General features: G+C 42.1%; 7 protein-coding genes across 9 annotated transcripts; 6 read left to right on the forward strand and 1 right to left on the reverse strand.

The window, feature by feature from the left end:
• Positions 1 to 765: 765 nt before the first annotated feature.
• Positions 766 to 1,271, forward strand: BCIN_09g01090 (hypothetical protein). Its single transcript, XM_024694900.1, has 2 exons — positions 766 to 1,134; positions 1,184 to 1,271. The coding sequence occupies exons 1-2, from the start codon at positions 831 to 833 to the stop codon at positions 1,222 to 1,224; spliced, it is 345 nt and encodes a 114-aa protein (XP_024550693.1). The 5' UTR covers positions 766 to 830; the 3' UTR covers positions 1,225 to 1,271.
• A 23-nt stretch (positions 1,272 to 1,294) lies between these two features.
• BCIN_09g01100 (hypothetical protein) lies at positions 1,295 to 2,383 on the forward strand. Of its 2 annotated transcripts, none has more exons than XM_024694902.1 (4): positions 1,295 to 1,374; positions 1,456 to 1,533; positions 1,596 to 1,910; positions 1,970 to 2,383. In XM_024694902.1, exons 2-3 carry the CDS (start codon positions 1,500 to 1,502, stop codon positions 1,787 to 1,789), a joined length of 228 nt encoding a protein of 75 aa, XP_024550695.1. In that variant the 5' UTR covers positions 1,295 to 1,374; positions 1,456 to 1,499; the 3' UTR covers positions 1,790 to 1,910; positions 1,970 to 2,383. The 2 variants fall into 2 exon arrangements, with proteins under 2 accessions (XP_024550695.1, XP_024550694.1); XM_024694901.1 differs by having other exon boundaries at positions 1,295 to 1,335.
• Positions 2,384 to 3,111: 728 nt separating this feature from the next.
• Positions 3,112 to 6,193, forward strand: BCIN_09g01110 (hypothetical protein). The gene is made up of 2 exons (XM_024694903.1): positions 3,112 to 3,458; positions 3,538 to 6,193. Exon 2 carries the CDS (start codon positions 4,206 to 4,208, stop codon positions 6,003 to 6,005), a length of 1,800 nt encoding a protein of 599 aa, XP_024550696.1. The 5' UTR covers positions 3,112 to 3,458; positions 3,538 to 4,205; the 3' UTR covers positions 6,006 to 6,193.
• Positions 6,194 to 7,252: 1,059 nt separating this feature from the next.
• BCIN_09g01120 (hypothetical protein) lies at positions 7,253 to 10,696 on the forward strand. The gene is made up of 6 exons (XM_024694904.1): positions 7,253 to 7,618; positions 7,728 to 7,919; positions 8,158 to 8,489; positions 8,538 to 9,539; positions 9,592 to 9,727; positions 9,801 to 10,696. Coding segments are annotated over exons 2-6 (2,142 nt in total). The 5' UTR covers positions 7,253 to 7,618; positions 7,728 to 7,917; the 3' UTR covers positions 10,471 to 10,696.
• Positions 10,697 to 11,986: 1,290 nt separating this feature from the next.
• Positions 11,987 to 13,946, forward strand: BCIN_09g01130 (hypothetical protein). The gene is made up of 4 exons (XM_024694905.1): positions 11,987 to 12,419; positions 12,624 to 12,920; positions 12,986 to 13,157; positions 13,226 to 13,946. Exons 1-4 carry the CDS (start codon positions 12,118 to 12,120, stop codon positions 13,622 to 13,624), a joined length of 1,170 nt encoding a protein of 389 aa, XP_024550698.1. The 5' UTR covers positions 11,987 to 12,117; the 3' UTR covers positions 13,625 to 13,946.
• A 644-nt stretch (positions 13,947 to 14,590) lies between these two features.
• BCIN_09g01140 (hypothetical protein) lies at positions 14,591 to 16,849 on the forward strand. The gene is made up of 2 exons (XM_024694906.1): positions 14,591 to 15,739; positions 15,790 to 16,849. Exons 1-2 carry the CDS (start codon positions 15,065 to 15,067, stop codon positions 16,432 to 16,434), a joined length of 1,320 nt encoding a protein of 439 aa, XP_024550699.1. The 5' UTR covers positions 14,591 to 15,064; the 3' UTR covers positions 16,435 to 16,849.
• An 866-nt stretch (positions 16,850 to 17,715) lies between these two features.
• Positions 17,716 to 19,830, reverse strand: BCIN_09g01150 (hypothetical protein). 2 transcript variants are annotated; one of them, XM_024694907.1, is made up of 4 exons: positions 19,514 to 19,830; positions 19,058 to 19,462; positions 18,746 to 19,005; positions 17,716 to 18,061 (listed from the first exon to the last, which is right to left on the reverse strand). In XM_024694907.1, the coding sequence occupies exons 1-4, from the start codon at positions 19,667 to 19,669 to the stop codon at positions 17,842 to 17,844; spliced, it is 1,041 nt and encodes a 346-aa protein (XP_024550700.1). In that variant the 5' UTR covers positions 19,670 to 19,830; the 3' UTR covers positions 17,716 to 17,841. The 2 variants fall into 2 exon arrangements, with proteins under 2 accessions (XP_024550700.1, XP_001546653.1); XM_001546603.2 differs by having other exon boundaries at positions 17,716 to 19,005.
• Positions 19,831 to 21,901: the final 2,071 nt, after the last annotated feature.

Genomic DNA, 21,901 nt, shown 5'->3' on the forward strand with positions numbered 1-21,901 from the left:
TGGACAAACACCAGTACCTCTTCGCTGCGCATAATCATTGTAAAGTACCGAGGCGAACTTCATATTCACGCATTAATCATTTCAAATCAAAAGTCAATTGATGACATTGATACATGATGATATTGAGACACTCACAAGACATGAATCACTATTGCACTCATCTCTCTCTTCTCTTGGATGACTTTGGCTCGCTCGTATCAAGTAGTAATTGTAAAAAGATAGATTTGTCTCCGGTCTTCTGGAGAAACAATCGATATCATTTTAGTGTTTCCTTTCTCTCACTATCTTCACTAGCTGTATAACCGCAGTGAAATGAGGAAGAACTTCACACGAGACGAGCTCTATGCCAATTGCTTCTTTCTTATGATATGTGCGCATTTTGAGCCTCATTTCAATCGTATGAACATCTACTGACTTCAAAAGTCCCGGATTATGTTTATTTATAAGTTCCAGATATAGCCAACTCATGTGCATATTTTTCGTTTCGGGATCGACTCACTTCTCTCATCTCAGGTATCAGATACAAGAAACGACAATTTGCAATTTTAGTCCATTGGTGCTTGGTCTTGATCCAAACATCTTAACCCTTGATATCTAAACAGCTAGGAAAAACCAAATCATGAATGTGAACAAAGTACATTAAGAAGGTTGACAAAATCAACTTCACTAGCTTACTTTCCAACTTCCTTCGCCTTTGAATCTTTTAAGCCTTCTTAAAACCGTCATTTATTACTTTTCTTCTTTGACCATTACTGCTCACACATTGGTAGATTGAAGCCTTGCTTGCATCTCATTTTCATAAAAGTTGTTTAAGCTTTGAATAAGAGTAGATGTCTTCCAACAGCTTTGTTCCCGAAAGTCGCGTTTACTCTGAAAGATATCCGTGGCGTGTCAAAGATTCCTCATCATTTTTGCACACCGTCGATATGTATTTCTCTAATCCTTACGCTCGCACCGAGCTGCTAGGTTCCAGAGATCCAGCGAAACCATCATCTATCTTCAAGCAGGAAAGACCAAACTCACCAACTTTTTTGAAGGAGGATTGTTGTTTACTATATATGTTCAAGGAACCTACAGAAATGGAAATTGCTTTTTATATTCCGGATCCGCTTTCGCATTCTAGCAAGTGTAAAGGTACGCTCATTAACCGTACTTTCAATTTTGTATTCACATCCATTCTTAGTGTCAACATTTATCTTCAAGGTAAAGGGAATTCTGAAATGACAATCCCAAGAGTACGAAAAAGAAATGCTCTCAAGTCTTCCGTTACAAAGGCCTTGGCCCCGGACTCCGAGACAGAAGAACCCGGTTCAGTCCAGGGAGGTGCACCTCGAGGTAAGATGCAACATCAAACCCAACGTTCAAGATCCAGAGGTATATTCAACGATATCTTCAGTCAATACACAGTGCCTACGCTTTTAATGCAATACTAACATTGCATTTCTATTTGAAAAGATTCCTGATGTAACCACAACGGCTCTCCTTCGGAGAATATCAATATGAGCTTGGATATGTCTACCGGTTCTTCAAAGGGTACGTTTCTCACGGGCTTCGCATTCGGAGGCTGAGACCAGACAAAGCTAACCAACTCACAGAGTCACACATCACTTTGACGATTCCACCCGCGTTCAACAAATACCATGTTACTATCATTCACGGCAATACCACTTCAAACTATACTGTCAATGGTGAAGCCGCTGCCTCTACACCTCAGCCTGCAATGGAGGAGATTCGATATAATGTTGTCCAGGAACTTCTTGTGAATCCGACAGAAAGCGAAAGTCATTGAAGTGGGAATCGATGCGTTGAATGTCAAGCGCATACGATGTGCAAAGCAGTCATCTTTTGTTAAAGGACTGGAAGTGGGGTTGTAGTCGATATGATCCCACGGTTTATACGGAATATACAAAGTGCGTGGGCTCTTAAACATAAGTTTAAATACCGAGCTAACCCAGATTCTCAACACAAGTTCTAATAGATTATCACCAGTGAAGGAGTTTTTTGATCACAAATCAGTTCAACGCATATCTCGATTTTGAACATTCAACATCACTCTTTCAAGCTTTTTACCATTTCTTTGGGTCTTCAGAATCAACATCTCCATGTACTACAATTCTTTTTCTTGCGCATGTGGGCAATCCAATTATGTGTGTGATTTTACTTAATCAAGCGCCACAAGGACGTATCTCTAGTTCTACGCATCTTGTTTTTTTCTCAACAAAAGTATTCCCGACAGCCAGAGATTGAGTAGGACCTTAGTGACACTTTCTTTAATGGGTGGTGTTACTTGGAATACGGAAATTGGCGGAGATTGAACCGTATCCGATTGAAGGAAGTTATGTTTAACCTGATGAACCCCCTTTCCTCAATTTGATGCACTTGGCCTAGTGCCTTTGCTTTCTTCGTGAATGTGAATACGCTAATAATAGTACATCCCAATGATATTGAAATGCCATCATTGCTATAGCTTCCGCATGTCACATACTGCATATCAGATCATAGGTAAGACTTACGATACGGCTCAACGGCTCAACGGAATCCGGCTCTCCACCATCATTTATGCAAACCTAGCCTCCCATGTCTCATCAAAGTTCAAAGCCTACCCCAACCCACGTGTATGCTCCCTTCAAGTACTTCCACTCAGACTTCTTACATCATACTTGAGTCGTACTACTATAAACCAAACAATTAGGCGTAAGATTATCAGGGCTTCCCAGAATCCTAGAGTCAGCTTCCAAAAGGATTCGAGGACTAACCTCATTTGACTTTCGTTTAGATGTGACTTTAAGGTTAATTGGAGGTTTTGATTGGCTTTGGGTGTACGAATGGATATTCAATGAAATGAAATATTGATTTTGGATGACTTTTAATGTCAGAAGAAAGGTGTGCGGTGAAAAGCTGGGAGACTTTCCATGGCCAGACTCTCCCAATGGACATTCTAAGGGGTATTCGGAGATTGAGCTGTGGCGTCGTGGCGTTGAGGCTCACCACATGTGAAATTGGACCAAATCGAAGCACATCACGTGCAGCCGAGTCGTAGTGCAAAGCTAGTGCACCCCACATCTCTATCCACATCTCAACTCAACACAGCCTTTTACTTTTCTTCAACTCGCCATATACCATATACCACCCACATTCGTCCGACATAGATGGCATGGTACATCGGTACGAGGTTACTGCAATATCCAATTAATCTATTTCGTTTTGTTTCTTTTCAATGACGGATCTGCATGTTCCCCTTTATCACTTGCATGAAGCGCTGTTTGGAAAATAGTTCTTGGCTCTCCATTTATTCGATGAACTTCTCCTTATCACCAACCTACGCCGCTCCCAGCTTTTCTATTCAAAACAAAAATCCCATCGTAAACGAAATTGGATGAAAAGCAAGCGCGTCTATGTGCCAATAGGAAAAATTGAAGCGAGCTATTTGTTTCATTAACATCGGATATCGGTCGTAGGTAGGCTTAGAACTTCGGATACAGTGGCGTTTCATATACATGAAACGGGGAAAGGCTAACGTTTTTCGGGTTTCCGTAGAAATCCGTAAAAAGTATCACCTACACCGATTGGTCGTCCTCCAAAACCGATCGCATAAACGACAGGCATCAATCTATCCGATCTTTGAACAAATCTGCGGGGTTAAACTACTGTTCATTTCCAAAATTGATTAAGGATCTTGTTCAGTGGAGACAAATTGGCAATGTTACTCAATAATTCAATACTAGTGGACTCGAATAAAGTTAACCGACTCCTTTGGAAACATGAATATTGAGCCTTGTCATCTCCGTTGCCATTTTATCCACTTCGTCAATCATTGCGATTAGTTCGCTTGGGATTTTTTTGCTTGTCAAGTTCGAAAGTGGCCATTCCTGTCATCCCTTTTGGTAGATTTCTTCTATAGTGTTTTTACCTTGATTGAACGTTCGGCGGTTGGCTAAGTGGCCAGAATGGGTTAGAAATTATGTCGCTCAATCTAATTCCCTGGTCAATTTCTAAGAACTTTATTTTGAATAAGGTAGAATAGATCCACTACTCATCGACTCCTATGCTTACCTTTCAAGAATGAAGAAGTGTATATAAGGTGGTGAAGTACCTCGATGTATTAACTTTCTCATCATCACAGTCTTTGTACTTTTCTACATTCTTTTATTCTAGTCGCTCTTTCGCAACTCACATTCCTTTTTTCCACTTTACATTACTTCAAGATGTATTCCGCAGCTGTGCTTGCAACTTTCTCCTTCCTTCTCGGCGCCGGCGCTCAACAAGTTGGAACTTCAACCGCCGAAACTCACCCCGCCTTGACCGTTCAAAAATGTGCCGCTGGTGGAACATGTACCGATGAATCCGACAGCATCGTTCTTGATGCTAACTGGAGATGGCTTCACTCCACCTCCGGATCCACCAACTGTTACACCGGTAACACTTGGGATACCACTCTTTGCCCAGATGCCGCTACCTGTACCACCAACTGTGCCCTTGATGGTGCCGATTACGAGGGAACATACGGTATTACCACCAGTGGTGACTCCTTGAAGCTCAGCTTCGTCACCGGAAGCAACGTTGGTTCCCGTACCTACCTCATGGACTCTGAGACTACCTACAAAGAGTTTGCTCTTTTGGGTAACGAGTTCACCTTCACCGTCGATGTTTCCAAGCTTCCTTGCGGTCTTAACGGTGCTCTTTACTTCGTTCCTATGGATGCTGACGGAGGAATGTCTAAATACCCCACCAACAAAGCAGGTGCCAAATACGGTACCGGTTACTGCGATGCTCAATGTCCTCAAGACATGAAATTCGTCAACGGTACTGCCAACGTTGAGGGATGGGTCCCTGATAGCAACAGTGCTAACTCTGGAACCGGTAACATCGGATCCTGCTGCTCCGAGTTCGATGTCTGGGAAGCCAACTCCATGTCCCAAGCTCTTACCCCTCACGTCTGCACTGTCGACTCCCAAACTGCTTGCACTGGTGATGACTGTGCCTCAAACACTGGTGTCTGTGATGGAGATGGATGTGATTTCAACCCATACAGAATGGGTAACACCACTTTCTATGGAAGTGGAATGACCATTGATACCTCCAAGCCTTTCTCCGTCGTTACCCAATTCATCACTGATGACGGAACTGAGACTGGTACCCTTACTGAGATCAAGCGTTTCTACGTCCAAGATGATGTCGTCTATGAACAACCAAGCTCTGACATCTCTGGTGTTTCCGGTAACTCCATCACTGACGACTTCTGTGCTGCTCAAAAGACTGCTTTCGGTGACACCGATTACTTCACCCAAAACGGTGGTATGGCTGCTATGGGTAAGAAGATGGCTGATGGTATGGTTCTTGTTCTCTCCATCTGGGATGATTACAACGTAAACATGCTCTGGCTCGACTCTGACTACCCAACCACCAAGGATGCCTCTACTCCAGGTGTTTCCCGTGGATCTTGCGCCACTGATTCTGGTGTTCCAGCTACCGTTGAGGCTGCTTCCGGATCTGCTTATGTTACTTTCTCCAGCATCAAGTACGGACCAATCGGATCTACCTTCAACGCCCCAGCCGATAGCTCTTCTTCCGTTAGCGCTAGCTCAAGCCCAGCTCCTATTGCTTCAAGCTCAAGCTCTGCTTCAATTGCTCCAGTGTCATCTGTTGTCGCCGCTATTGTTTCTAGTTCCGCTCAAGCAATTTCTAGCGCCGCCCCAGTTGTTTCTAGCTCTGCTCAAGCAATTTCTAGTGCCGCACCAGTCGTTTCCTCTGTCGTCTCTTCTGCCGCCCCAGTTGCCACTTCCTCCACCAAGTCCAAGTGCAGCAAGGTTAGCAGCACTCTCAAGACCTCTGTTGCTGCCCCAGCCACTAGCGCTACTTCCGCCGCTGTTGTTGCTACTAGTTCCGCTGCTTCTTCAACTGGTTCCGTTCCTTTGTACGGTAACTGCACTGGTGGAAAGACCTGCTCTGAGGGTACCTGTGTCGTTCAAAACGACTACTACTCTCAATGTGTTGCTTCTTCTTAAGAAGTTGCAATACTTAGAGTATAGATGGTTGTAGATATTGTTCACTTTTTGGGCAATAGTCTGGGAAAATAGTTTTAAGTTCAGATTTTGTATATATTAGCCATTGGCGTGGTATATAGTTTTTTGGTTGGTTGAAGATTCATCTTTAGAGATGTAGGAAAATTAGAAATATAAGACATGTGTTTTCATAGAATTTTTTAGATTATTCCTGGATTTGGTGATTTCGTGATATGATAATGTTACGCGACCTGAGTTTTGTTCTTTTCAAAATTTTACTTGAAGTACTCGAGACTTTAGCTTCTCTCTTTATTTCTGTCTTCTCTGTTTTGTGCAATGTGGGAGGTTGTCAATGTATTTTTAACGGTCAGTGGATGGAGATTGATAGGGTATTTAAGATTAGATTCTGATATCAAACGATTGAAGAATGAAATAATCGAAAAGACCGAAAGTTGAGGAGTGTTCCATCAGTCCCTACACCCATTTGTGGTCCTTCGAGATGAGTGAGGTATGATATTCGACGTGCTAGGCTTAATATGGCTAGGTGGATTCTGAGATAACTGAGTTTAGACGGTGATACCTAACTTTTCCTCACCACAAATTGATTTTTAAATACTCTATTACATAGACACAATGGTTTGATATCACCACAACAATTTAAAGCCATTCAATCTTCAACAAAGTATCATTTTAACAGTATCTTCTTCTCTGTATTTATATTCGGCTTTCTATCCACTATCATCCCATTATCGACCCACTATTGCCAGCTTAGTTGATCGATCTGACGATCTAACAACGACAGGTTTTGATAGCGGAGCCTTCTACTTTCATCAGTTCGAACCTATCAACTGATTGTTCATACGGTGAGTTTTTATAACGCTTTATAATTCTGTGTTTTTATCATTTTCTTTCAGATCCCAACTAATAATATGTCGTGGGTAGATCGTGTGGATCAAGGGCTGAAAATATTGCGACATCTTGTCAGAGTTCGACGTCCAATTATGGGCATTCAGAGTATGTACAATCCCTTCTCGCAGATTTTTCTGAATTGCCAATTCTATCGAAGGAGCTAACTATTTAATAATCCAATGGAGCCATGTTATGGACTGTGGTGAGTGATTGCGGTTCATCATGGCCGTTGGCATTTCAGTGGCAACTTCAAAGATATAGCATCTTCGATACTAGTAATAACACAACCTTCAACTTAACAATTCCTTTGACTCTTATTGTGCATCTTGAGTTGTGATGGTGAAATTCCGTCTATGGAACGACGTAAAACTTCCCATCTATGGCACGATGTAAAACCCGCCTTCGACAAGTCTCATTGGCAACCAATTTGCTACTGGAAGTGTTCTGCACGACCTATGAAAAACGCGTCCTGGGTCGAGCCGGGAATATTCAACCATTCAACTGTTCTGCTGTTATATTCTAGTCATGTTCTCTGAACAGACTTCGACAATCATTACTGGCAACCAATTTGCTACTGGAAGTGTTCTGCACGACCTATGAAAAACGTATCCTGGGCCGAGCCAGTGGATGTCAAATCTTCTTTTCATTACATCTCAGTCACTTTCTCCAGATATACTCCGACACGGCCACTTGGGTTCTGTTTAGAGGTGAGTGGTTCCTTCCTTTAGTTTTCCGATCGAAGAATGATCGTTTGTGGTTCCTTCTCGATATGGAATACCATTTATTTACACTGAGCATCTTCTAATCGACTGACAGTTTCAAACAAATCCTCTAAACTACCTGAGGCTGAGGACCAGTCCGTTCAATTTGACATAGTTCTTCTGTTTTTCATCAATCTTCATCAATCATTCTTCATTTACATCACTTCGAGTTTATTGTTCAACGGTAATTTCACTTTAATTGGCAATAAAACTTGACACGCGGTGAGAAACCCACGTCAATCATAATGTAAGTGGCCACTTGAATTTGCTTGAGTTTCCCTCTCCTCTTTCTGGAGTTTCGAGATTCTTGGAATCAGCTACAGCTGTGTCACTATCAAAGTACTTTGATTTAGAGAGAAATTTGTTTACACCAGCGTATCTGTCTGCGGGAGTCTGCGGGAACCTGCGGGCAGAGATATGGTCAGGCTCGAGTCGATAGATTTTATGACATTGATGATCATTACTAATATCTTCAAATGGTTTAGGTCTTCGCTTGCAGGTGGATCGGAGCCGCAGAAGCCAAGTGAAGGAACTTCGCAAGCTCATTCCAAAACTCCACAGGACAAGAAATTCCAGCACAACAAGCACCAGCACAACAAGCAACAGAACAAGAAGCCCAGAGACAGGACAAAGAAGCCAAGACATCCGGCAGTGTTACTAAAGAGAAAGCTTAAAAACGAAGCTTTTTATGCTAGAAAAGCTGCCGAAGCTGAAGCCAAAAGAAAGACGGAGGAAGAAGCTGATGAACACCTAGTGGCTCAGAATAATAATCCTGATGAGATGGACTTGGGTGAGCCTAATACTAGTGAGCATGCTGGTGAGAATTTCGCCATCATCATTTATAGCCCTCTGCTAATCAAAACAGGAAACAATACTCAAATTAAGAACAAGCAACCGGAGATAATCGACCTTGTATCCAGTGATGACGAAAGCTTAGAGATCAAGAAGGAACACCAACAGCCTTCCAGAGTTTCTACTTCTTCTGGTTTCGCGAATCGCCTAGCGTCTTTACCTACAAAATCGACGAAGTCCTCAGTCCTCTTACCTGGCAGACTCACTAAATTTATTCCCTTGACAATCATACCAGGAAAGCCTCCCATCTTAGCTTCGTTCGCGTCACCAAGAGTTTCTTCTGCGAGTTCATTAGCTAACACCAGGAGCTTGTCTTCTGGTAAACCAAATCGACCTACTGTTGAAATTGATCAATTACTTGGAAACCAAGCGAAAGGAGCAGCCTCAAACACTTTATCTGGTCCAATGTCCGCTTATAGAACTATTTATGCACCTATCAACCCCTTGAGTTTCAAAGCAATCTCACAATCTGCTCAAGAACTTTTCAAGCATCGAATTCTTGTCGATGAAACTTTCGCTTGGGCTAACAACAGATTCACGAATGTTCCTACTCCCCTTGAGATTGATGATAGCATAAAGCATGCTATAGCAAAGAAATATAGGCAATCAGACGACGAGTTCTACTGCAAGGCTTCTTACCTTGAAGAAAACGCAGAAATGCTCCACAAGGTTGCGATTATCTTCGAAGTCAATTCCGCACTAAATGGTGAATCTTGCCTTCAAACCAAGTTAGCTACACGTTCTCCACAACATTTGAGATGTGAATTCAACTGCAAGTATCCATTTCTTCACCGACACGACAAAAAATGGGTCATGTATTTTCATGTTGCGATTTATTATGGTGTACAACTACATCTAAACCGACTCGATATCAACGAAGTAGCATGGTTGCTCGAAAATCTCAGCATTTCGCACCTATGCGGAACAGAACATTGTCTCGTCGCTACACACTTGATTCCCGAGATATTTAGTCATAGTTGGGATAGGAGAGCTTGTCACGAAATCGATTTTACAAGTTAGTTTTATTTTTATATATGCGTCTGGTGAGATTTACTAATGAAAACTAGAACCTTGTTATCATCTGCCAACTTGTCTTGTGGGTCAAAGAGTCAATAATCGCCTGATTCAATTCCGAGTTCCAGATCCACGTCCTGAAACTTGGTTCAATGTTTATAATGACGATTATTACGAGGCTCCTGATGAGTATGATCCCCATTTCCTTGAAAGAACATTATTCATAATTCTATTATGAGTACTTAATGACATTACGTATTAGATTCAAAGACTTTCTTTATCCTATCATTGAAGATATCCCAGATAGATGGTGGAATCATGCTCCTCATTCCATCGCTCAACAAGATTCTCGTCCTGGTCCAGCCATTCAACCAAATTCTCGTCCCAATCTCCAAGTAGCAGTACGAAGAACTGGACATGCGGGTTTTGTTCCTGATTCAGCCTTACACCAGCCAGAACAAGTATCTCAACATACAGGTTCCATTCCTGGTCCCGTCAATCAACAGTCAAGAGGCGTGGATATCGAATTAAATCTTGAGAGTGTTTTACGTCATACCCAAAGTTATGTTACCATCAAACGTGATGAATATGAGCAAAATTTTGTAATGTTCGATGTTCGAGGAAAACGTTGGTCAACTTTTGATGCTTTCAATGCCGATACAAATATCCTTCCCACGGCGGACTATTTGCCTTACAATTGCTTGAAGTGCAAGGAAAATCCGTGGCATTTGTCACGAAGAGCACTTGTAGCTCATTATAGATCTGCGCACCAGTTCGAGCTGATATTCTCAAAGAATAGCTTCTCCCAAGCCTCGACTAATATTCTTCCATATCGATGTCAACTTTGCAAGAATATGTACTCCGATAGAAATGTTCTCAAGCAACATGTTGTATCTAAACATTTCTGCGCAAATGGCGAGATTCGCATGTGATGTTAAGTATATTATCATCAAAGTCTTTCACTTCTAGCTCATTCAATTTTGGGCTGCAATTTGCTGGTATCTAAACGAGAATGGACGACAATGAACAAGAAGATGATGTGTGGTGGTTCTAGCTTTCATGGTGTTTTCATATTCTTTCTCTTCTTTTGTAGCCCATAGGGTTTAAATTTCTTAGCTTTACTATAACAAATCAAAAATACAATGAGCTTGACCGGCAAAAATCCTTACATGACTGCACTGCCCTTTGTTATCAAGAAGAAAAAAACCCGTACAACTTTGCGCGTGACTTATGGCCTTACTTTAGGAAGCCGTTGATAAGTGAATGAAGCTGATTTTTTGCACACCTTCCTATCTTCACGTTCGAAAGTGCGAATCCTCACATAACTAGAGTACTGTTTTTGTTGAGAGAAAAAAACATTCGATTTCGACATGAATTACGGCCTTAGTTTAGATAGCCGCTGCCAGGTAGCCGTTGCTAGCTCGTCGTCGCTAAGTGAACGAAGCTGAATTTCTTTTCTCCCACAACAACAATTCAAAAAGACTCACGCGATCTTACCTAAATTACTTTCCATTACAACCCACTCCAAAATTCCTTCAACCACAATTACGTTCAACTCATAATTATTCACAGTGATTCGAATGCCTTTTGGCATTACCCACTACATTCAGTGATCATTTCTTCAAAGATGAATTACGAAAATCCCAAGACTGCTGTCTTCAAATGCGTTGTTGATGTGCTTCTTCTTCGCGTTTCTGAAGATGGACATTTCGGTCTACCAGAATGCGGCCTGTCTAGAGACATCAAGAACGAGCTTTTAGATACGTACATGCCGACAAGCCTTTTGGCGCATTGTTCAATGTTGTTCCACCTCCTCCTGAGTACGACCTCTTACGAAACGTTAAAAACGCACCAAAACAACTCACTCTCTCAACTGCACAAATTGGAGCAAGCAAGAAAGCCGACTTTCAACCTCTTGACCGAGTTAACGTCACAATCGGATTCTCTACGTGTGAGACCGAGCATAACTTCATCTTTTTGCGCGCCATCTTTCCCTTTGAGCAAATTCCAGACACAGTTGATCCTAGATCGCTCAGTTCTAATGGGATGGTAATGAAGCTCAAATTTCGCGCGAAAAATCTGTCTTCCTCCAATTATTTTCGCACCTGAAGATGGTTCCGACAAGAACAATCTCACCACTATCGGCACAGTGAAACTCTTCAGTGTCAACGATGACGATGAAGAGGTTTTCAACGGTTATACAATTGATGTCATTCCTTTTCGTGGATGCCTGTCTCAGAATTTCATTACAAACTGCAACGTACCTACGATTGCTTCGGGTACCTTCATCAGGGATTCGAGCTTAAGACCCAACATCGTCACACAAAAGCAGTTGCAATATTTCTCAAAGGAGGAAATGACGACTCGTCTTTCCTGAAGCAACTACAATTTAACCTCCACAAATTCCTCAAGAAGTTACTCCCCAGTTCGTTCTTGAGACTGATTCTCGAGATGACGTTGACGTCGAGAAGAAGAAGACCAAGAAGAAACGTCTCACCAAATAGCAACTCGAAGATCGTCGTGCAACCGTTGTGAGTTATATGCCTTGAAGCAAGCCATCCGACTCATGAAGATCGTTGATGACTCTGCTTATTATGGCTCCACAGGACTTGAGACTACAACCTGGCGATGTCTTGAAAGTCAACTTCAATCCAGAAAATCCAATTCTCAAGGAAGATTGGAACCTCACCGTGTGCGAGTCATTTGACTGGTCATACCAAGGAGAATCCGTTGGTATCCTCAAGCGCTCTTTGGTCCCGCTTGATGATGGTGCTATCAAAGAGGAAAAGAGAGCTTACAGACATCTTGTCGGCACTATTATACCAGCTGTTGATGGAAACATGGATTCAGAGCCCTTCTTGAGAGTGCTCGTCCGGTCTCTGTTCTCCTAAATTATTATGAGTTCGAGGAAGCAAAAGCTAGAGTGTTCAAGGCTCTCAATCACTTCTTTCATTCCATTTGGCCCAATGGTTCATATGGTGGCTCACAATTGTCGACCTGTAGCTATTCAGGATGCATGGATGAATGGTCAAAGGTGCTGTTGATGAATGTCAATCGGGTGGGAATTTTGATATCCTGAGTGAAGACGCTGGTCTCAGTATGGAGAGAATGTAAAAGATCAACTCGATTTAATTGAGCACCTTGGGAACACACCAGTCAACGAGCAACGCAAGGCCGTTGGCATCGTCGAAGGTTTCCCAGGTGTTGGCAAGACAGCTTTCTTGGCCTATGTTGTTGTGTGCATGCTGGCTCAACGCCCTCAAGCTCCCATTGGTTGTATCTCCGCTGCAAATCAACCAACAGACATTCTTGCCAAGGCTATCGAACATGCAATTGAAGTTACTTGCAACAGACAGCCAGATCTTGCACCTCTTCTCCGTCGGTAGGTGGTCATTCGTGTATATTCGACACAGACCGAGACCAGCTCCTAATCAGTTTGGCTGATAGGGCTCCAAATGATTTGATAATTCAGGATGTTGATGATGATGGTGGTGCTGACAATACTGCCGTGTTTCGGCTTTGGTCATTAATGAGGGAAAAGCGCCTGCCAATAATCCAGACACCGAGGACGAAGAAGAAGAAGAAGCGTCTCACCAAAAGACAACGACAAGATCGCGAAGTTAGTTGCTACTGCCAGAAAGTCAAGCAGAAACCGCACCTAAAGCTGCTTACTCGAACTACATCGAGAAAGACAACAACGCTTTACCCGTCACCGAGGAAGGGTACGAAGGTGATTTTTCACAACTCATTCTCAAGAATGCACTCCTCTCCGATGGTTCCTTCAATTTAGCCGATCCCCATACCAAGGCATTGTTTACCAATGATACAGTACTTGATATGGCCGCATCAATCAATAGACAACTTGCTCCTGGTGTCCATGGTGTCAAAGATACCAGATTCCGTGTGCCAGAGATGAGCTCTGCCTACAAGGTACTTGAAGCTTTCCTGTCACATGATGGATCGTTCCAAGCCGCTGCACTTAGGTACAAGCAGTACCCTGAAGAGGGAAAGACCATGACTCATGAAGATGTCCGTGAATTGTTGAAGAAAGCAGTACTCTGGAGAGGGAAAGACCATGGCTCATGAAGATGTCCGTGAATTGTTGAAGGAAGCAGTACTCTGAAGAGGGAAAGGCCATGGCTCATGAAGATGTCCGTGAATCGTTGAAGGATTTGTTGCCAAAGGCAATCAAGTCAGCTAGAGGAAACGTAAAGGTCGTCCTGACAACACCATCACAAACTGTTACCACCAAGCAGTTTACTCCTCAAGCTCCTCTTCTGCAAGGTTCCTAGGGATGGTCTCGTCAAAGATTCCATGATGTGGTTGCTAACGCACTCAAAATTGTTTCCCCAGAAAATTAGTTTATAATAAATAGTCAATGGAATTATTCGGTCCTTGTAATTCTTTAATACCTTTACTTTGTGATAAGAGCTAGATTACAAGAAATGATAACAAAGTGTAACCTTTGAAAATTTTGAATCTCCTAATTCTTCCAAATCTTCCAAACCTTTTGGATCTCTCAAATCACTTGAATCTTCCAAATCACTTGAATCTCTTAAATTACTTGAATCTCTCAAATGTATTGAATCTTCTAAACCTTTTGGATGATTTGAATCACTTAAAACATTCAAATCTTCCAAACCTTTTGGATCTCTCAAATCACTTGAATCTCTTAAATTACTTGAATCTCTCAAATCACTTGAATCTTCCAAATCACTTGAATCTCTTAAATTACTTGAATCTCTCAAATGTATTGAATCTTCTAAACCTTTTGGATGTTTTGAATCACTTAAAACATTCAAATCTTCCAACCCTTTTGGATCTCTCAAATGTATTGAATCATTTGAATATTTAAATAACCCTACTAAAGTCAAGAAGTCAATGAGTATATCTAAAGAGAATAACACTTATTAAACTTTATCTCGCATGACCTTATCCCAGACAAAGATGTCGTATCTGTCACGTGTCCACTAGCGTGATTGATCATGGATGCTTAGTCATCAATTGCCTTTACGCGGGCACTCTTCCAAGAAGCCTCTCTTCTCGTAGTAGGATATCAAATATTCGACCTTGCACCTATCATTTGGTTCTATTCCACACACCGTGATAGTGTTAAACTTCCTCGGATTAATTCAATTCTTGCCGATTTTCAAGAAGCTGTATGACACTATCATCTACCCAAGATCTTTGACGCACCAAAATCGAAAGGACCATCTCTTAAGACTGTTCAAAAAGCTATTGCGGATGGAGAAAACTTTGGCGATCAGAAATATTCGACTCTATGTGTCGAAAATTCGAGATGGGAGAAGGTGGATCATTATGCGTTTTGTCTCCTCAGACTTTGCTCTGGCAACGCTCATGCGAGAAACGGTTTATTTCGAGACAGGCAGATGAGTATCCCAGAGAAAGAGGTCAGACTCTGGATGTGCATGGTAGCAGCAACGGCGAGAGAAAATCGTAACGTTGTCGCTGTTAAAAAGCGCAAATCAGGAGACCAATTCATGCTCACCGAAGATTCTCTACTCCATGACCCATCTTCAGTTAATATCTTTGGGAATAACACACGAGGTGTTCTCAATCAGCGCGCTTCTGCACACAAGGCTCAAAAGGACTCAATCGGAGGCTCTCCACGTTCCTCCTCAGAAACTTTGCCATCTCAGGTTTCTAGTCTTGCGGTTGGCGTTACTAATATCGCTTCAGTCCATTGAATCCGTTCGATCTGACAACTTCTTTCGGGAAATACTTGACCATACAAGTAACATTGAAATTCTCAACTATAAGATGAATTTGGAGAAGCTTGTCACTCAAGGCGAAGAAAATGGAGATTTGGACGCTGAAGAGATGATGGCCAATTCTGCACTTCTGGACAAAGAAATCAATGCAGTCAGCCGCTCACAATCACACATTGCTTTTCAACCACCTACACCAACAACTCCCAGTGCCACAGCCACGCTAGAGGCCTTGTTAGACAATCCAAACTACCAACCAGGTAACTACGAGGATGCTTGCAAATACTTCGGTTTCGACCCAGACCACCCTCGTTTCTCGACGAACAAGCCATCGTTTTCATTCCAGAGTTGGCAAGTGACTGGTATGAGACAGGTGCTGAGAATATTGGAGAACCCTTTGGTCAAGGTTTGTATCCTCGCAGATGCTACTGGTCTTGGTAAGACAATTACAATCTGTGGAGTATGGATTTGGGTAAGTTCTCCTCTGAATGACATTTATACAAGTTGCTAATTATTGCACAGTTGGAGATGTTGAGAGAAAAAGCTTGTGCACAATACATATCCACCAAGCAAGAACACGATCGACTTGAAAAGCTACACAATGATTGGAATATTGAAAATGCTGATCCTGATCTCCATCCAGCCGAATCGCGCAGCTCAGATAACGAGTCTCCCGGTCCTATGTTGGTAGATGACAATCCACATCAAGTACCCGAAGAACCACTCAAACCAGCACCTCCAAGGCTCAAGATGCTTATTTTGTTGCCTGAACTGATCGAACAATGGACAATAGAGATCAGAAACCCCAGTTCCGACTTCCAAGTATACATCTACCATGGTGACGAACGCAAATCTAGATCTGAAACTCACAGAAAGATCATCGGAAAGCTCACACGTCGTCATCCTATATTCAATGGTGAAGAGCGTAACTCGAGAGTTGTTGCCATTACCACCTTAGTCACACTGAGAAATCGTCATGGACCGACGGCCTTGAAAAATTTCCGGCTTACTAGAAAGTACCTCACTGAACAACAAGCCAAAGATTGTTTGACAATTAATGATCCTGACTGGGAGTTCAACTTGGCAGGCCTGTTTGAGCATATCACCGTTGACGAAGCTCACATTTTAAAGAATGCTGACACCATACCTCATACTTCAGTGAATTAGCTCGAACCAACCTTCCAGATACAAGCAACTGCCACAGTCTTGTCTAATCGTATCGAAGATTTTGGAGGTTACATGAAGTTCATTGAAGAATACAAGAATACGTGGATCCATGAAAATTTGACCAGATGGGGTTTGACAGATGGAGGCAATTTCAATCAATTCACTTTGGCAGATCATTTAGGTGCTGCATTACTCCTTAAAAAGCGATGGAACGATGGTGTCACAGGTTCAATAGCATAGTCTTGTGGATGCCTTAGGCATCTACGCCCTATATAGTCGGCGCTCATCCAGCGCCTTCTTCCATCCCTGTAGAATATCATACATCTTACCTAGGACCTATCCCTCGCACCGTGATAGATGGATTACTGACTCTAAGAAAAACAACAGAGATTCTAAATATAATCTATCGAAGATATGGAAAGAGGCAACGATCAGACGCATTTGTATCTCATCAAAAAAAAAATAGAAGATTATATTATAGGCTAGTATTCTAGAAAGATCACTTGTCATTTTGATGCCCACAAAATAGAGCAATATAAGACTAACAGATTATTCTAATCATTCTAATCATTCTAATCATTCTAATCATTCTAATCATTCTAATCATTCTAATCATTCTAATCATTCTAATCATTCTAATCATTCTAATTACTTTAATTATTCTAAATATCCCAATCCTTCTAATCATTCTAATTATTAAACTTTTATTTCCCCGTTTCCTCTTTTCTGCAATCTGAGCTTTAATATAGCATGTAACCATACTCCATCTGCCAGAATGTTCATGACCTGGATACTATGGGAAAATTTTGAAGCTAATCAAGCCTATCAAGCTTTACTCAACTATACTCCAGCTATCAGAATACTGATGACATTGATACTATGTCGGTTTTTGTCTGACATACCAAGAAATTGACTTCGGGGTTGAGAGATCGAAGAAAGCGGCCTGTATGAATTATATTGCTCATGTGTCTTGGGCTTGGCACAAAATTTTGCTAGCCTTAGCTGGTTTATGGCCGAGGTGCAGTAAATCTTCATTTTCCACACTGCAACATGCATACGACTGAAGTGTGGCAGGCTTTCTCGAGGAATCAGTATAATGATTCAATAGAGGTTGAACAATGAAAACATGGAATTTGTTAGCAAACGATTGAAGAATGGATATGTTAAAATTTTGAAAGATAAGAAGTATCTCGTCAGTCAATTAACCAACTAGTAATACATCTTAGCAATAACAATCACCACAAAATTTGGAACAGGAAAGAATGTTATGTAGTATGTACTTGATAGATATATAATCCAGACTATTCAATTCGAATCATAGACACACACAGACATCTCAAACTATATACAACAGAATAGAAAATTCCTCCTCTCCCAATCCCCTTAAACATCTTTCATTTTTCTACTTTAAGCAGAAATACATTGGCTATAATAATCATTTTGAACAGTGCAGGTACTTCCACTAACACAGGTACCAGTTCCAGTCCAGTTCTTTCCTCCACATTGCATGTACAAAGCAATCTCTCCCGAGCTGCTTCCTCCAGTGCTAGTAGCACCCGCGCTCGAAGCGACAGTGGTAGAAGTGGTTTGGGTGACTGTCATGGTAAGGGTGGTATGGGGTTTCGAGCTAGCACCCGCAGAAGTTAGAACCGCTGAAGAGCTAGCAGCTACGTTTACATTTCCTGCCAAACTTGATGCAATTGCAGCAGAAGAAGCTTTCTTAGTGCAAGATTTCTTGGAAGTGACAAAAGTAGATGGAGCAGCAATGGAGAGGACAGAAGAAGAAGTGATGACGGCGGATTCAGATGTGTAGGTGGATGAAACGGAAGAAGTGGTTAAGAATGTTGAACCTCCGGCGGTGACGTAGACAGTTGTTGGGATGATATCGACGGAGGTGACAGTTTGAGTCGAGGTGAATTCGACAATGGATCCGCTAGCTTGGGATGCGATGGCTACAGCGCTAGTGATAGCGGTAGCGGAGGAGGCCTTCTTTGTGCAGGATTTCTTGGTAGATGATTGTTGGGCTGCGGCGCTGGAGATGGGAGTTGCAGAAGCGACCTTTTTGGTGCAGGATTTCTTGGTTGAGCTTGATGGAGACGAGACGATAGAAGAAGATGCTTGAACTTGTGCTACAGCTGAAGAGGTAACGACTGAAGAAACAATAGCAGATGAAGAAGGAATAGCGGCTTGAGTAGAAACAGCCTCAATAGATGTTGCACTAGAAGCTAACGAACTGGAAGCTTCCACAACAGAACTAGAAGACGCGATAGAAACAACTGAGCTAGAAGCAACAGAAGAAGAATCTACTGACGAGGTTGCAGAAGAAGAACTGGAAACCACGGCTCCACCTGGTCCAGCAACACTAGTGGTTAGCGATCCACTCTCGATGTATACACCGGAGAAATAGAAATCTTCGGTTCCATCAGTTTGACCGGTAACGGGGAGTTCGAGAACTCCCAAGTGCCAGTCTGCACCATTGGAAGAGGCGGAAACTTTGACGGCTGGGACGGTAAGGGTGAGAGCATCAGATCCGGTGGAGTGGTAAAATTCAACTGAGCCTGCGGAGAAATCCTTGAATGAAATATTAGTACGTGATGATAAGGGTAAAAAGAATAAAACATACAATTCCGTAAGCAATGTTGTGCCAAACACCAGCAGTCCAGTTAGTACTCCATTGACTAGTCGAACTGACATCCCATCTCAAAAGAGGATCACTGGATCCAGATTCTCCACTAATCCAACCACTCTTCATCTCTGTGAAATGACTCTCGAAGAAACAGATTTGATGTTCTCTGTAGATACTTGGAGCATTGGTATCTTCACGCATCATACTGAAATGGTAGTAAACCTTTCCACTTCCAATAGCTGCGGAGGTTTGAGGGATCAATTCGGTACGACGCATGTTTTGACCTTCCCAGTATGAGGTACTATCAAGAGTAATTTTGGCACCGAGGGCTGATCCAGAATCGGCAGGGTTCTTGTAAGTGCTGTCGAGAGCAACATAGCTGGTAATGTTACTTGTACCATGCTGTTTATTTGTTAGATATCATCGACACCAATCAAGCTTTTCTCTACTCACGATATAATTTTGGTAATCACCAACAGCGTTACTCCATGACCAAGCTTCCAAATCCGCCATGGAAGAAGAATCGAATCGACCATCCCATAAGATCGCACCGTTTGCGCTAGTCGCAGACCCAATAAGGGCTGCCAGAGCCTTCTTTGAAAAATGCATTGTGTTTGATTGTTATATAGATACTTCAAGTACCTTGTTGAATATCCACAGGATATGTAAAATTTGTGTTTGAGAAAGAAAGTGTAGAAAAAATAGAAAGCAAAGTTTAAAAGAGTGAAACGAACTGAATAGCACACAGGACAAAGTTCAAAGAGAAAATCAAATTTATAGAAAAGGGAATCCAAAGTTAATATAGAGAATCATACATTTTCATCGCAAGGCGATTTAGGTGAAGGTTACCTAGGTAGTTACTACGAAACAAATTAAGCACCCGTTATTCGGAAACTTTTGTTTGTACCTCCAATTTCCCAAATTAAAGTGCCATCATCAAATATGGAATCGTTAGCCGCCCAAACCTAGGCAGTTCCTGACTAGGAAAGTCGAAATAGGCGTAAACGCCGAATGAAGTCAGATGAACAATGCATGCTGTATAATTGGGGTATAGAACGAAAGACTCATGAAGAAATTAGATGAAGTTTTGGTGATGTTTATGGCAGGACGGTCCGGATATGATCAATGTCTCATATAAAACAATTGGTTTGAGTTCATCTGATTCGGGTCATGAAGTGGGTTTATTGCTTATGTTTATGATGCGTTTATCCGTTCTTGGCATTGGATAGAAGATTGAAAAAAACGAAACGGGGAATCTAGAATCCTAATTCGGAATTCGGATGTTGGATGTTAGATATTGGACGTGTTTGTTTCTTTTGGATAGGAGTAAGTGTGTGTTGTGTATATTTGAATGAAGGGGTAGGTGAAGGATTAGCGATAAGTTGCTTTACCTGTCATCGCTTCGCTTTCGAGGCAACTTTAATGAATCCCCCTCCTCATATCTAACCCTTCACTAAGCTCTAGACAACAACCCATGAAAACATTGATCAATCCTCCCAGCCAACCATTAATCACCAACTTCAATTCCTGTTTTCTCCTCCTCAACACACAGAATATACGCCGGCGGACCGCCTGTCCGTGTCCCTTTCACCAGTTCATATATCTCAACATATACCCCCCCTCATATATTTCCATCCATGATTCCAATCATCCACCACATTCAAATCATCCAAATGAATCTATTCCTTTCCTTTCCTTTCATCCAAATCATCAGACCCGGCGTTTCTACAGAAAAAAGTTAATCTAATGTGGAGAAATAATATCCGTCAGATATATTAACAAACCAGGATTGTACGACGCACTCTGAAACATGAACATGGTTTGACAGATCTTAGACGAGATTCTTTCGATTGGTTGGCCCCGCTATATCGGCTCTTTTAACCGCTGGGTCTACTAAGATATGCACGTGATATTCACGTGTAATGTACTGAGCCACTGTGGCTTAGTTGCTTTAGGTTGGGGCTGATGAAATACAAGGAATGAAAGAGCGAGGAAAGAGTGAGGAGAGAAGTGATAGACATCAAGGATAAATGGATGAAATCAGGGTAGAACGATGTTTGTGTAGTACTTTCCCCCTCACTAGCAACAAAATTCTCAAATAACTCAAGATTATAACCGGAGAATAATAACTGGTTCGACGCCTTCCTTGCTAGGTCAAGCTTGTTTTGTACCTAGCAAAGACATCCTTCTTCCTCCACAACGTTGTACATCTATCCATCAAATAGTGTCGGGACAACAACCAAGTATTCCGCCAAATCGTTGTTTGCTTCTATTCGCAATTATCACGGAGTCCCGCATCTGCATAGAGATGTACGTAACACCTATGTATACTCAAGCCCAGCTCAGCTCATCTCGAACTGTCACAAGGCTGCTGCTAAATACAAATAACTAATATCAATGATCAGATCAGCGAGCAAACTTTACACGTCGATCTCCGGAATATCGGGTTTTTGTACTGGTAACTAGCGGGGTGTTGTGTAGGAGGAAAGTCGCTCGAGGCTTTCTACCATGTGAAGTGTATTGTAAGTTACATTCTGTACTGCAACTCAGGCTATACAAGGCAGATTCACAGAAACCGTCGAGGCGAAGATGTGAAGAGGGGAAGCATTGACTTACATATCCTGAGCACCCAAGGAAAAGTCTAGGATTTGATAGGATATCACATTGCATACATGCACAACGCTACATTATAGTCTCCAGTCTCCCATCCACAACTGACGAACTTTCTCAAATTTGAATCTGGACACTAGTGGCAAAGTCGTTATCAGATGCATGTATGTATATGTACATATCCTCGTACATTCTCGTTCCCTTTTCGCCCCCACAACATCAGCCGAGCGG

This window comes from Botrytis cinerea, chromosome 9 (genome assembly GCF_000143535.2).
Source record: "Botrytis cinerea B05.10 chromosome 9, complete sequence".
Classification (NCBI taxonomy): domain Eukaryota; kingdom Fungi; phylum Ascomycota; class Leotiomycetes; order Helotiales; family Sclerotiniaceae; genus Botrytis; species Botrytis cinerea.